This window comes from Narcine bancroftii, chromosome 2 (genome assembly GCF_036971445.1).
Source record: "Narcine bancroftii isolate sNarBan1 chromosome 2, sNarBan1.hap1, whole genome shotgun sequence".
Taxonomy (NCBI): domain Eukaryota; kingdom Metazoa; phylum Chordata; class Chondrichthyes; order Torpediniformes; family Narcinidae; genus Narcine; species Narcine bancroftii.
The window spans coordinates 239,967,256-239,983,475 of record NC_091470.1 but is presented as its reverse complement, the minus strand read 5'-3'; the positions used below and the strand labels follow the sequence as shown (position 1 = coordinate 239,983,475).

The 16,220-nt window shown below is 40.6% G+C and overlaps 1 protein-coding gene across 3 annotated transcripts in view; it reads left to right on the top strand.

Moving 5' to 3' along the window:
• The window catches only part of LOC138755152 (eukaryotic translation initiation factor 3 subunit H), a 131,580-nt gene that overhangs the window by 97,139 nt on the left and 18,221 nt on the right, over window positions 1-16,220 (top strand). For all 3 annotated transcript variants that reach the window (XM_069920549.1, XM_069920548.1, XM_069920550.1), the window contains one exon: window positions 14,270-14,419. In XM_069920549.1, the coding sequence (XP_069776650.1) occupies window positions 14,270-14,419 (150 nt within the window). The remainder of the gene's footprint in view (window positions 1-14,269; window positions 14,420-16,220) is intronic.

Genomic DNA, 16,220 nt, shown 5'->3' with positions numbered 1-16,220 from the left:
CTCCAGAATGGAGGACCATCGCCTTCCCAAGATCGTGTTATATGGCGAGCTCTCCACTGGCCACCGAGACAGAGGTGCACCAAAGAAGAGGTACAAGGACTGCCTAAAGAAATCTCTTGGTGCCTGCCACATTGACCACCGTCAGTGGGCTGATATCGCCTCAAACCGTGCATCTTGGCGCCTCACAGTTCGGCAGGCAGCAACCTCCTTTGAAGAAGACCGCAGAGCCCACCTCACTGACAAAAGACAAAAGAAGGAGAAACCCAACACCCAACCCCAACCAATCAATTTTCCCCTGCAACCGTGTCTGCCTGTCCCGCATCGGACTTGTCAGCCACAAACGAGCCTGCAGCTGACGTGGACATTACCCCTCCATAAATCTTCGTCCGCGAAGCCAATCCAAAGAAGAATGAATGAGAGGTTATAGTTATGTTCAGAAGTTCATTGAGTTCTCTTTCCATGAAAAGTTAAGAGGCAAAAATGTGAGGCAAATGTTTTCAAAATTGAGAAGGTACACGAGCTTCTTTCTATTCTCTTGATGATATGAACGTAAACCAGGATTGTATTTGAACAAAAAAAAAGGAAATTAAGAATCATTACTAAAATTAGTGCCATTTCCACTGGTTTGCCTGAGAAACCTCAAGTTTAACTGGGCAATGTTTGTTTCTGTCAGTGGAGGGAGCTCGTATATTTAACTACCTCTCACAGGACCTCTAGTGCTTAAACTCTGGTAGTGCCATGCTTTGAATTAGAATTGCTACTGCACAGGAGGCCATTCAGCGCATTGGGGACAAAGCCTATTTTAGCCACTAATTCTGACTCCTCCATCCCTTGCAGGAAGGAAAATCCAGATCACAAGTGTTTCTGATTTTTTTTTTACATTCTTCATTGTGCCTTTTGGCCAAAATTTTATATCTGTACCCCATTACTCTTGAAACGTCCACTTTTAGGGCTTTTGTCAATTAACTGGTGGAAATTGTGATCTTGTGCGCCTTTTCAAACCGTGTCATTTTTTTGCTGTAAAGAGGCAAGTCTAATCTTTGACCCAATCCCGCATATCCGGTTTCTTTCATGCCCTCTCTAGGATCTTTTCCTGACCAGAGTTGGTAGCAGAACAAATATTTCATAAAGGTTCAGCATGAACTTCCTTGCTTTAGCACCTTATGTCTCTATATTGAAACATATTATCCTGATGCTTTTACTAACTGGCCTTTCAACCAGTTTCAAAGAGTTATATGTACGTACACCCTTGTATATTTCTTCACCCACCACAAAGAACCATGCCATTTGTTCCAAATTTTCTCCTCATAACCTCTTTGTCAGACTGCATTACTTTACACGATTCTGTATAACATTTCATCCACCTGTTACCTACATGTTCAGCTGATCTCTCAGTCTTGCAGTCTTTGACTAACTTTCCTCACTTACTTGCAGGTTTTATGTCATTGGCAAATTTGGATATTTTATCCCCCGCTTCACGTCCAGGTCATTCATGTTCTTAAAAGAGTAGTCGTCCTATCATTGACTCCTGATAGTCTACCATGCACAATGCTTTTTAAACCAATTTCCAATCCTTAATGCTGCTGACCTTTTAATTTCTTGGGCATTAATGTTACCAACCAGACTTCTTGTGAAATTTAATCAAGTGTTTTGAGAAAATCTATATAAAGAACATCTTCTGCATTTTTTCACCGACCTCTTGTATTACAAGATTCAAGATTCATTTATTGTCAAGTAATAATACAGAAAATGTAATATTACACAAAATTTCCTTTTGCCTCCCATAAGAGTTGTCATTAATATTGCTGGGCACCCCTTACAGTAAGAGTGAAAGAGGAGAAAAAGGGTCCCCCTTCAGAGACGGTGAGTGTCTGGATTTGCCTCCAGTGCCTCTGCAACTGCAAAGAACTCCCCCCCCCCCCCCCCCTGTTTGATCCATTGGCAATCTGAGCTCCAGATACAAAACTCTGACATGATCAGGAAGCCTTTAGCTCCCAAGGCCCTTCAGGAGCCCTTCTTGCTCTCAGCACCCTCATGCATCCACTTCCATGAATCCCTTGACTGCAAGTTGCTGATCGCCTGCAGTCTGTGAGCCCCTTGCTGGTCTGTTGCCATGATCCCCGTCCTGTAGGGTCCCTTAGCTGCTGAGCCTCTGGCTGGTTTGCTCCTGTGGTCACTGTCCTGTAGGATCATCTCCAACAGGGGCTGTTCTTGTTTTTGTTGCACTGTGCCGGTCCGCTGCTCCTATGGAGTCTGCAACCCCTTGTCGTTGCTGCTAAGCATTGGCATCGCCATCTTATGCACCAACCCTGTGGTTATAGGATTTTAATTTAAAACACCTTGGCTGCTTGAGTAGGCTGCATAAAGCCTCAATGGAACTGCCAAAATTAGTTCTAGCTGTTGGGCGCTGTGGAGCAGTGCTTCCCACTCATCCAGATCCACACCAATGCATTACCACATTGAACATTCAATCTGCTTACTCAAACACTTTTGACTTTAGTAAATCCCCACTGGCCCTTCAATAATTTAATATTTTCCAAATGCTTATCAATGGTCCTAATTTAAAAAAATATCTTCAACTGAGGTTAACAATGATGAGCCTGGCAAGCCTTTGCTTTCATTTTTGAATCAAGGTGTTGCATTGTCATTTTCCAGGCCCTCGCGCCTGATGGAGAGTTTAAGAAATGGTAAATGCCCCTTCCCTCTCAGCAACCTAGAGTGCATTCCTAGTACCAGGTCCTCAGTAATTTTACCCCATCCATTCCTTCAGCAATATTTTAAGTTTTGACCCTTCATTATATTCCCACATGCTTGCATGCAAGCATTCTAAGCTATTTGTGTTTGGCTCTTGGTCTCTCTTTTCTACTCTCATTTGTACTATTTCCTTCTCTATTACCACTTAACATTCCTACTGTGCACTTTTTTTCTCTTGACTTACAATGATGAGTTTATTGTCATATACATTATACATATGCATCAAAATTCTTACTTCCTGCAGCTGAACTTAAAAAGAATTATAGTAGTGTACATTAAATTATATTTAAAAAGGTAATAAATGCAAAAGATGGTTAAATAATAAATATTCATTTCCCATAGTGCAAGAAAAAAAGTGATATTACAAAAGTGTAGATAGTCCTTTTGTAGTGTTGGAGCAGCCCATGATTAGTGTTACAAGGGGAGGTTCAAGAGCCTGATAGTCATTTGAAGGAAAACTGTTTTTGACCTAGAGGTGCTGTTCTTCAAGTTTCTATACCTTCTATCTGAAGGAAGCAGTGAGAAGTTGTAACTAGGGTGATGGGGTCTTTGATGTCAGCTGCCTTCTTGAGGCAGTGACAATGGATGGAAGATCAGACCTTCTGTAGCCTTCTATGTGCCTGGGCACATGAAATAGCAAGCTAGATGTGATGCAAGCAGTCAGTATACTTTCCACAGTCCACGTTTAGGCATTTGATAGAGCATTCAACCTTATGCCAAATATCTGCCGACGTCTTAGAAAGTAGTTGCCTCAATGCGCTGTCTTCAGGAGAGGTCTTCTGATGTATGGACCCCCCCCCCCCCCCCAAGAACTTGAAGGTACTGACCTTCCTACCTCCATTCCATCAGTGTGGACAGGGGCATGGTCCCTTGGCCTCTCCTTCCTAAAATTAGATCGTTGGTCTTGGTGAAGTTCAAAAAATAATTATGTTTACAATTTTTTAATAAAAAATTAACAATTATAACATTTCGATAAAAATACACACACACAAACACACAAATCTTGTATAAAGTAAAAAAAAAACACACACACAATCAAAAGCCCTGGTTCTACCCTCTTTTGTTTCTTTCCCCCCACCCATTAATTAACTTTTTGTACACTGTCAGGTCACAGTTTAAATTAACACCAAGATTCAGGGAGAGATCGCTTTTGCCATATTTTAAGAAATATATCATTTGTTCTTTAAATTGTATGATTTTTTTTCCCATTGGCATACAACTATCCATCTCGCTAAGGTCACTGGGAAGTCTGACTTCTACGTGATTGCAATACACTTTTGGGCCACTGCTAGTGCGATTTTAACAAATGAAATTTGAAACTCTGTAGGATCATTACTTACGTCTTTGCCTGTGAACTGTGATATAATGCCTTAATTCAATTAATAAATCCCCTTCAATGCTTTAAACAAAAATGGCCATTTTAATCGGTTGAATGCCTTTTCTACATCCAAACAAACTGTTATACTTGGATTACACTCCGATTTTTCCATATGTATTTTATTAAGCAGTTTAGCTAGATTGTTCACTGAATGTCTACTCTTTACAGATCCCTCCTGATCTGGATGTATTAATTTTGGTAGATATTGCCCAAGCCAATTGGCTAACACCTTTGCTACAATTTTGTAGTCAACATTAAGAGGAGCAATTGGCTTACCTTAAATGATGATGTTTTTAATGGATGTCTATTTTTGGGTAATAACGTAATTATTACCATTGAAAAAGATTCCACCACTCAATCCAATACATCCATCAGAAATGGCATTAACATATCCTTAAATTCTTTATAGAACTCAGGTGGAAACCTATCCTCTCCCGGAGACTCATTAGCCTGCATCGTACTCAATATTTTCTCAATCTCTTCCCTTGTAAAAGCGGCATCCAGGTCATTTTGATCATTTTAACCCCTTCTAAGAACTTGCATATTTCATTTTTATCCCCTGGTATATCCGATTTACAAAGGTCAGTGTAGTATTGCCAAAAGGCATAATTTCTTTCTTTCTAATAATATGTAACTACATTGGCATTTATGGCCCTTGCTGACTCTTTCACCTTTAATTGCCATGCCAGCACCTTATGAGCCCATTCCCCCAGTTCATAATCTTTCTCCCTAGTCTTTAGTATTGTTTTTTCCACTCTGAATGTTTGTAAGTTATTATAACTTTTTTTGTTTTCCATTGTTCTATATTTATCCTGTTCACCTGTTCTCTGATAATCTTTTTCTAGTTCCAAATTATTTAATTCTGCATTATATTCCCTGTTCACATTCTTCATAAATGAAATAATTTGACCTCTCAAAAAAGCCTTAATTGTATTCCATATTAAAAAGCTGTTATCCGTTCATCCCAAATTTCTTTCATAAAAGATTTCTGTTTGTCATCTGTCATGATAATGAATATGTATGAGATGTACCGGAAGTCACGTGGTAAGGGAGAGAGTTAAGAACACAAGCAGGAGAACAAAGGAAATGGGAGAATAAAAGACACTCAGAAGTTTACCTGATAAACTTGTGTTTAATGTTTTATTAACTTCACATTTCGGGCCACAAATGTGACATTGGCGACGAGGATGGGATAAGCTTGAAGAAAATGAAAGACTAAACAAGATTACAGAGGATTACAGACAACTTCAAGGTGATAAGAATTTTCTTGTGACTTAGTACTTTTGGGGCTGGAATATTTCCTCATGGCTGGTACAAACAGTGACTTTCTAACACATAGTGGAATTGCGCATTTTGACCCGACTGGTGATGCAAGTACTGTAAGTGTGAAGTGGAAGGCATGGCTGGAAGAATTTGAATCCTACGCCGACAGTCGTGGCCTATTTCTAGATACCGGTACAGTTGAACAAAAAGCGCAGAGAAGGGCGTTACTTCTTTTCACTGCTGGACCCTCAGTTCGGGAAACATTTAAGACACTTTTGAATACTGGAAGAAAGGATGAGTACCGGAAAGCGGTAGATGCATTAAATGCACACCATGTAGTGACACCGAATGCTACATTTCAACGCCATTTGTTTCGGAGAACGAGACAAGAAGATGGCCAGACAATTGCTCAGTACGTGACGAGACTACGCCAGCTAGCTGTTGGATGCAATTACATGCCAGCTGATTTGGACAACCAATTATTGGATCAAGTCGTACAGCACTGCAGATCAGATAAACTCAGAAGACGTCTACTGGAAAGAGGGAGTGAGTTGGAACTCACCGATGCTTTAACCATTGCTGCTGCATTAGAGGCTGTTGAAGGGCAATTTCATACCATGACCCTGAAAGACAACTCAAGCCAGCAAATTAAGAGGCTCTCACATCGCCATAATCAGCCAAGATATTCGTCGACACAGGACGTGGAGTGTTATCGATGTGGAAACCGAGGTCACTTTGGAAAAGACCCATATTGCCCGGCCAAAGGCAAAGTTTGCAGAAAGTGTGGAGGCAAGGACCACTTTGCAAAGAAGTGCAAAAGCAAGTCCAATGCAGACCAGAAGAGGAAGAGTACAACTTCCAAAGGCAAAGCCTGGGGGAAAGGAAAGTATCCTGGAAAGAAAGATACCATTCGCCAGATAGACGGTGACGATGATGATACCCAGGAGGCACAGAGTTGTTACCAATTTACGTTGAATGAAGTACGTCATGAGAAGGTCCCAGTGATCATTGGTGGAGTGACAGTGCAGGTCATTGTAGACTCAGGCAGTGACAGTAATGTGATTGATCGACATTTATGGGAGAAGTTGAAAAGGAAAAAGATCATCTGTACCTCAAGGAAGTGTTCCAAGAAACTGTATCCATACACAGCAACCAAGCCATTGCAGACCATTGGATGTTTTACTGCAACTGTTGAAGCTGGAGATAAGTACACGGAAGCAGAGTTTATGGTCATAGAAGAGAGGGGAGAACCATTGTTGAGTAGAAGCACAGCGCAAGACCTGGCAATACTTCATATTGGAGCTTGTGTCAATTCAATTCAGTCATACGAGGATATGAAGCAAGAATTCCCCGCAGTCTTCCAAGGAGTAGGAAAGCTGAAAGGTCGACAATTGAAGCTAGCGGTAGATGAAACGGTCAAACCCAAGGCACAACCAATGCGCCGAACTCCGTTTGGACTTCGTGGGAAAGTCGAAGCCAAAATTAAAGAATTGATCGAACAAGACATTATTGAACCTGTGGAACATTCGACACAATGGGTCAGTCCCGTAGTGATTGTGCCCAAACCAAAGGGTGACATAAGACTATGTGTTGACATGAGAATGGCCAATGAAGCTATAATTAGAGAACGACACCCTATACCAACAGTGGAGGAAATACTTCAAGAACTAACTACCAGTAAGGTATTCTCAAAAATTGATCTGAAATGGGGCTATCATCAATTAGAGCTGGATCCAGGTTCCCAAGATGTGACAACATTTGTGACTCACTGTGGATTGTATCGTTACAAGAGACTATCATTTGGAATTAATGCAGCTTGGGAGATGTACCAGTATGAAATCCATCGAGTGATTCAAGGCATTCCTGGAGTTGCCAACATTTCTGACGACATCATAGTCCATGCACCAACGAAGGAAGAGCATGACAAACGGTTGAGGCGTGTACTATCTAGACTACAGGAGGCAGGCCTTACCGTGAATGGAAACAAGTGCCAGTTTGGTGTGTCAGAAATGGACTTCATGGGACACAGACTTACACGGGAAGGACTAAACCCTGCAGAGGCCAAGGTGAAAGCTATTGAAGAGGCACGTGCACCTCAGAACGCAACAGAGGTGAGGAGTTTCTTAGGATTGGTCAATTTTTGTGCAAAGTTCATTCCTAATTTCGCTACAGTGGCAGAACCACTAAGGAAACTAACCAGGAAAGGAGTACCATTTCATTTTGGATCTGAGCAGAAGAAAGCGTTCACAGCGCTGAAGCAAAGCCTGACAGATGCAAAAACTCTTGGATATTACGATCCGGCGGCATCAACCAAAGTCATAGCGGATGTCAGCCCGGTTGGTTTAGGAGCCGTGTTGGTCCAGATGCATGATGGAGGACCAAGAATCATTACCTATGCCAGCAGATCGTTATCAGATGTGGAAAGAAGATACTCTCAGACAGAGAAAGAAGCACTCGGACTTGTATGGGCCTGTGAGAGGTTCCATGCATATTTATACGGCATTGAATATGAACTCATCACAGATCATAAGCCATTAGAGGTGATCTATGCACCTAGATCCAAACCATGTGCCAGAATAGAGAGATGGGTACTCAGACTACAACCCTACAAATATAAAGTAATCCACATTGCAGGGAAAGCAAACATTGCAGATCCGCTGTCCAGATTGGTGAAGGATAGATGTCCACAATCCAAGTCAGAATTGGGAACAGAAACAGAGAGCTTTGTACGCTTCGTAGCTATTCAGTCGACACTGAAAGCTGTGACTACGAAGGAAGTCGAGAGAGAATCCGAACGTGATCCAGAACTCATGGAAGTAAGAGAATGCATACAGAGTGGACAATGGGACAAGTGTACTCACAAGGCTTACATTCACATTAGAGACGAACTTTGTTGCATCGGACAGTGTGTATTAAGAGGTTGCAGATTGGTGATACCGCAAAGATTGAGACCGAAGATCGTATCCTTAGCGCATGAAGGACACCTAGGTATTGTTGGTACCAAGCAAAACCTCAGAATCAAGGTATGGTGGCCAAGTTGTGATAAAGACCTGAGAAATTTGTTAAAACTTGTCACGGATGTCAAATCACAAGTAGGAGTAATCCGCCAGAACCGATCCGGAGTATGCAACTTCCGACAGGACCATGGATCGACATAGCTGTTGATTTTCTTGGACCTTTACCGACGGGTGAATCAATTATGGTAGTGATAGATGACTATAGCAGATACTATGAGTACGTGGTGTTGAAGTCCACAACCACTGAAAAAACAATACAAGCATTAGCAGAGATATTCGCAAGATATGGATTACCTGTTACATTATACTCTGACATCTCGAGGTACTCGAGATGGCAGAGGTCGACAGCATCGAGTCCACGCTGCTGAAGATCCAGCTGCGCTGGATGGGTCACGTCTCCAGAATGGAGGACCATCGCCTTCCCAAGATCGTATTATATGGCGAGCTCTCCACTGGCCACCGTGACAGAGGTGCACCAAAGAAAAGGTACAAGGACTGCCTAAAGAAATCTCTTGGTGCCTGCCACATTGACCACCGCCAGTGGGCTGATAACGCCTCAAACCGTGCATCTTGGCGCCTCACAGTTTGGCGGGCAGCAGCCTCCTTTGAAGAAGACCGCAGAGCCCACCTCACTGACAAAAGGCAAAGGAGGAAAAACCCAACACCCAACCCCAACCAACCAATTTTCCCTTGCAACCGCTGCAATCGTGTCTGCCTGTCCCGCATCGGACTGGTCAGCCACAAACGAGCCTGCAGCTGACGTGGACTTTTTACCCCCTCCATAAATCTTCGTCCGCGAAGCCAAGCCAAAGAAGATACTCTGACAATGGTCCACAATTCATTTCAGAGACATTTGCGGAATACATGAGGACCACAGGTATCCACCATCATAAAGTAACTCCGAAATGGCCGCAAGCCAACGGAGAAGTAGAGAGACAAAATCAGTCCATTGAAAAACGATTGAGGATTGCACACGCAGAAGGACAAAATTGGCGAGAAGCATTGCTATCTTATGTGGTTGTCTATCGAGCAACGCCTCATGCAACCACTGGAAAAAGTCCTGCAGAAGCATTTTTTGGGAGAAAAATCCACACAAAAATGCCAGAAATAAAGGAAATCCGAGACGACCAGGAGATGAGGGACCACGATGCTGAAAAGAAAGGTGCAGCAAAGCTGTACACAGATTCGAAACGTGGAGCCAAGTATTCAGACATCATGCCAGGAGATAATGTTCTAGTGAGGCATGAAACTGGTGGTAAGCTAGATACACCTTATTACCATCAACCCTATACTGTCGTATACAGAAGTGCAGTATGATGACAGTCAAGTCTCCGACTGGAGTCCTGTATAAGAGAAATGTATCAAGTGTAAAAAGGTACCAGTCCAGAGATACATCGAGCGAAGAGGTTGAAACTGAGAAACCTGATGATGTTCCAGAGGCAGTTACCAGCACTCCTGATGAAGTGACTAGAGCGCCAGAAACACCCGAAGCCGTGGTGAGCAGTATGTCCGACGCCGAGAGTGAACAACTGAGAAGCGACGACAATATCGCAGGCAGGCCGAAACGAAACCGGAAAGTGCCCAAACGATACGAAGACTTTGTGCCATAGTTTTGATAAGAACTTTGGGACAGTATTTTAATCTTATATCATAAAGTGCATGTATGAATGCTGTAGGAAGTAAATTTTATGTAGCTGAGTTATAGTATTACCATTAGTTACGATGTTTGTATGTTTCCGAGGAATATTGATAAGTGAAGGTGAAGTTTATTTCTGATTAAAGGAGGGATGTCATGATAATGAATATGTATGAGATGTACCGGAAGTCACGTGGTAAGGGAGAGAGATAAGAACACAAGCAGGAGAACAAAGGAAACGGGAGAATAAAAGACACTCAGAAGTTTACCTGATAAACTTGTGTTTAATGTTTTATTAACTTCACATTAATTATTTGAAATCCTCCTGCTTTAACATTATGGGGTTCAAACATCATCTGTATTTCCTGTTTCTCAACTATTAAAATAGTCAGCATCAGTGGTGAGTGATCAGAAAGTAGCCTCGATAAATATTCTGACTTCATAATCCTATCTTTTAGTCCAGTTGACAATAAAAATAAATTGATTCTTGTATGTGAATCATGTACCCTTGAGTAGAAAGAATAGTCTCTGTTGAGTTAAGCTGCCTCGAAATAGCAGTCAAATTTAGATCCTTCATATAAGATAATGTCATTTTAGCAGCCTTAGCCCTAATTACGGTTCTTGCAGATTTATCCAACATTGGATCCAGACAGAAATTAAAATCTCCTCCGTTCAAAATATTTTGTCTCCCCTCAGCAGCTTTCAAAAATATATCCTTCATGAAGGCTTTGCTATCATAGTTTGGAGATAAATATTCTTAAATGTCCATGATTCTGAATAAATCTTACAATTTAGCTTCACATATCTACCTGCTTGGTCTTTTGGTATATTCTCTATAATAAATGGAACATTTTTATTTATTAAAATTGCAACCCCCCCTTGCCTTAGAATTGAACAACGAAGAGAAAACCTGCCACACCCATCCTCTTTTTAACTTGTCATGTTCCACTTTAGTGAGATGTGATTCCTTTAAAAAGACTGAATCTGCCTTTAACTTTAAGTGAGCCAAAACCTTCTTTCTCTTGATCCACCTGTTTAAACCATTAACGTTAAAACGTATAAACTTTAATGTCTTATCCATATTGATTTATAAACAAATATTGCACAGTAATACAATCATAGTAAATAATTAAACAATCTCGTGTTCTCTTCCCTTTTGAAAAAAATGTACAAAGCCCCTGCTCTGATGGTGAAGTAAACAAGAAACCCAGGAAGCCTGTGAAAAAAGCCCACGGAATCCTCCAAGAATGAGGAAGAAGAACTCCACCCTAAAGCATTATTATTAAAACAAACTTCCCTCCTGATGCCATTACCTCCCTTAAACCAGAGTCTACATCCTGCTGTTACTTTATTCAACATTTCCCCGAGCTCTCTGCAAAGTATCAATAAGAAAAATTAACATTACCTAATAAGTATCAGATGGCTCAAAAAAAATCATAAATTTCTCTTCTAGTCATTTTTCTTCCTAAAGTCCACGAACAAATTCTCCTGCCTCTTGCTTTGTCTTAAAAAAACCACCAGTTGCCTTCTGACGACACCACCCGTAAAATCACCAGGTAAACCATGGTGTACCTGAGATTCTTTGCCTGGAGCTGCTGCTTTACATCATCAAATTCCTTTATGTACGACTGAAATCTTGGAAAAACATGACCTCTTGTCCATCCCATTTTAGTGGGACATTATTTGTTTTGGAGTACTCAAATGCTGCTCTTAAGATCATTTCTCGATCCCTGAAGCTCAACAGCCTCACAAGAAATGGTTAAGGATGCGCATCCTCATTTCTTCTAGGCTAGAAGGTTTGATGGACTCTCAATTTGTACTTGTCCTCTGAGTGACTCAGCACGAGTACATCAGAAATCCGGATTCAAAGATTTTAACAGCATCTTTTTCTTCTGCATCTTCTTTTAAGCCAATTATTCATGCATTATTTTGTCTACTAAAGTTCTCCATATGATCAATCTTATCTAGGAGCATTTGCTTATCAATTGCCCACTGTTTTGTTTGGTCATGCAATTTTTTCAATTTATCGTGCTTTCCTAAGTCTCTTTCAATACTGTTCATTCATTCCATTAAATTGGTGATTGACTCACCCATGTTTTTGATTTGGTCTGCTAAATCTTTCATCACTCATTCAACTTAAATTGCGTCCCTAAGCCTTTCATTCCTGATGGGATTGCCTGTAATTCTCGAGCAGAAGTTCCTGAAGTTGAGGAAGTTGAGGCAGCTCCCTTTGGATGATCAGTTGATGTCACAGCCAATCTTGGAGCTTCTTCTGACTTTGGTTTCAATTTTTTTTCCCCCCAGTCATCTTTGTTAGTTATCAATATAAGTAAACATTTGTAAAAAGAAAAACTCAAAAAAAGTACTTTTGAGCCGTCTTTTGAAAACTCTTCACGGAGAGCTCAGCCAAAGCACGTCTGCTCATTCTTATCACATGGCCTCGCCCCTCAGTCTTGGTAAAGTTGAGAGCGAGATTGTTGTTCTTGCACCACTCAACCGGGATCTTGATCTCCTTCCTGTATTCTAGCTCATTATTTCCATTTATTCCACCAACAATGGTGGTGTTGTCAATGAATTTATAGCTTATGTTGGAATCACACTTGACTAGTAGTCATGAATGTACAGGAATAGAGTAGGGGTCTAAGCATGCAGCCTTCTGATAACCCTGTGTCGATGGTAAGCAAGGAGAAGGTAATGTTGCCAGCCTTCACTGATTGGGGTCTTGTCGATTTGAGGAAGTCAAGGATTCAGTTGCAGAAGGACGAACAGAGTCCCAGATTCCTTAGTTTGGACATGCGTTTTGATGATATGATAGTGTTGACTACAGCTTGAAGAAGATGTTCTTCTGGTCCAGCTGATCTAATGCATAGTGGAGGGTCATCAAGATGGCAACAGCCATTGACTCGTTGTGACAATAGGCAAATTGAAGTTTCTCCAGATCGTTTCTGAGTTGGGAGTTGAGTGGCTTCAAAACCACCCTCAAAACACTTAATCGCAACAGACGTGAGTGCCACTGGCTGAAAGTCATTGAGACAGATCACCTTTATCTTGTACACCGGAATAATGGAAGTCCTTTTGAAGCGGGTGGGAGACTTGTCTTTTTTGCGAGAGGTTGAAATGTCCACCAAAGCTTTAGCCATTCGATTCACACAAGTTTTAAGGACCCAGCCTGGAACACTGTCTGGGTCGGATGCTTTTTGAGGATTCACCCGCCTGAAAGATCTGTACGTCAGCCTTAGAAACTGGGAGCACAGTTGCCATGGGTTGTGGGGTGGTCCACAACGTTTCTTCATTCTTTTGCCTTTTGAAGTGAGCATAGAAAGCATTTAACTCATCTGGAAAGGATAAATCAGTTAATGATGCTGCGTTGTTTCATCTTGTAGGGTTTGATGGGATGCATTTCTGCTACAGCCATCTAGTGTCTTTTTGAGACTCCACCCTGGTCCCGAATTGTCTCTTTACATTGGTGATAGCCTTCTGGAGGTTATACCTGGTCTTTCTGTATGCTTCTGAATCCCCTTACCTAAATGCCACAGATTTAATATTTAACAGTTTGCAGATCTCTTGGTTCATCCATGGATTCTGATTAGGATACACCTGGATAGTCTTAGTAGGAGCACAGTTGTCCATGGACATCCTGATAAAGTCGGTAACTGCTGTGGTATATTCGTTCAACAGACTACGAAGTGTTGTAGATAGATTAATAGGGGCAAATAAATAATAATTTGGTAAAATATAGAATTTTAAATTTTGGCATGAAAAATAAAGCGTTCTTCATTTTTACGGGAGATTGCCTATCAAAGTTTCGCCTATTAATAAGTCTTGAGTCTTAAGAACTCTTCTTATCAAAAGATGGAGGGAGAAAAGCCTTTGAATTTTTTTTAAGGCAGAGGTTGATAGATACTTGATAAGCAAGGGGGTAAAAAGTTACCATTGGATTGAACCCCCCGCAATTTGTCATGATTATGTTGAATAGCCAGAAGGGTCAAGGACCCAATTTGCTAATTCATGCTCCTGTCTGAAACTTTTAAATGCTGTGGATAAAGAAAGATGACCAGAATTAAACAAATGATGGAAGTGGAAAATTCAAGTAAATCAATGTATATTTTATATATCTTAGATATAATAAAACATAATTTTGAAGCCCCTTTTCTGTTGATATCTTTTTAAAGATATTTGGAAGTACTGCCAATCTTAGTAATTCTTACATATCTCAACTAGAATAAAGAAAGCACTTATTACTTCTGAAAATATGTTTGAAGAAGTACCCATTATTATCAAGAATTCTCACCTTGTCAATGTTCTGCTGTGGGAACTGGAAGAAAAGTCGAGTGTTTCAGAAAAGCAGGAACTCCTCAACTTGGCTAGTGGGTAAGTCTGCTTCCTTTTTTATTGTTTTATAAAAGTTATTTTGTGAAGTAAGTTCTTTATAAGGATTGGCAACTTGTGTGACAAAAATGTTCATTAAGTAATTGGGCTGTGTTTAGCTGTTTTTACTGAATGTGCTGTTCTCAATCTTCAGCAGTTTTTAACTAATCCTCACCACGATGGTTTTGCAATGACAGCTGTTAGCTTAGATATGGGGTTTGGGATGAACTATTTCTACTTCTCAAGCTTTCAAGATTGTTGCATTATATCCCTTGGACAAAGTTTTTATCAATGACCATTTATTTTAATTGGGGACCATACCTGATATGCGAATCTCATAGGTGAGTTATCATTGGGTCATCACTAACTCCATTCACGGAATCCAGCGGCAGTGTTTGGAAAGGGTTCCGAAATGAAAACTAAAGCTGATTCTCCTAATACAGTTGGAACAGCAAAATTCTTACATTTGTCACATTACGTGTAGCAGAGTAAGAAATAACCCTTGGAAGACTTTAAAGAGAAATGAGGTTGCAAGGAAATTGCAATGAAATTGGGAAGAGGAAGACAATTAAATAGGACCAAGTAATTATCTCTGATAGGGCAAGGCCATCTTGCAGAGATGGTTCCACTGCTTGCTGTGCTATCTCATTTATTGTTTAATGAGTACAGTTGGAAAGAAGATGCAAAAGGGACATAAAAGCTGTGAAATACAAATCTGACCTGTTGATGAATAATGCGTAATTAGATTTGTTCACCGTTAATTTAAGTTCAGGACTGTAAGATGTGTAACTTTTACATTTATAAGTGACCACTTCAGACTTCAATTGAAGGATGATCAGTCTGGCCCACTAGTATGGCTTTTCTTATGCTGGTTCAGCTGATTAGTTCCTCATTGCAATGGTTGTTTTGCTGACAATTTACCAAAATTCAAGGGAAGACTGCACAGAGGCCATGTCTGTATTTATTTGCAAAAGGGCAATGTGGATCCTGGAAAGTTAGCAGGTTAGAGGGAGGCCCATCAATTCTGTGGTGGGTTTGTTCAGCAACAATCCATTTGGTTCCATTCCCTCCCCTCTTCCAAACACCTCTGCAAATTATTTTTTTTCACACATTCAATCCATTTCTCTTTTAAACACCGCAAACGTGCATCCACTACTGCCTCTGGGTTAGTATTTGCTGTACTAAAAAAATATTTCTCCAGGTGTCACTTTTTTTGTTTTATCAATCACTATAATTTTATACTTATTGGTTTTCATCTTTCTGTCAGTGCAAATGGTAAACATTTATTGTTTCGCCCCTTCACAATCTGAATTGCTTCTGTCAAATTTCTCTCCAACCTCTTCTGTTTCAAAAATAACATCTAAAAATTATTTGCCTTTTTCCACTCTGACTTTCTGTAATTAATCTATCATCCAAGTTGCTGTTAATTCTGGTCACCGATATTGTTTATAGAATTTTCTCTAAAAGTAAGTTACATGAATTAGTGTATAGTTACTGAGTTTATCCCCGCATCCTTTTTTGGACAAGTGTGTGATGTTTGTATTCTTCCATTCCTCGGGCACCACCTCTGAAACTGTAGATGCTCAGGAGATTATAGGCTGGAAGTACTGCAGTTTACTCCTGCAATGCTTTCCAACAGGATTAGCTGATTTTTTTTCATTTTAAGTGCACCTTTTCCTTCTTGTGCTCCTTTACCAATGCACAGATCATCCTGAATCTCAACCATGATTTTTTTTTGCTGAGACTCCAGTAACATCTTGTCTTGGTAAAGATTTGTGTAAGGTGCTCAGTAACTTAATCATGA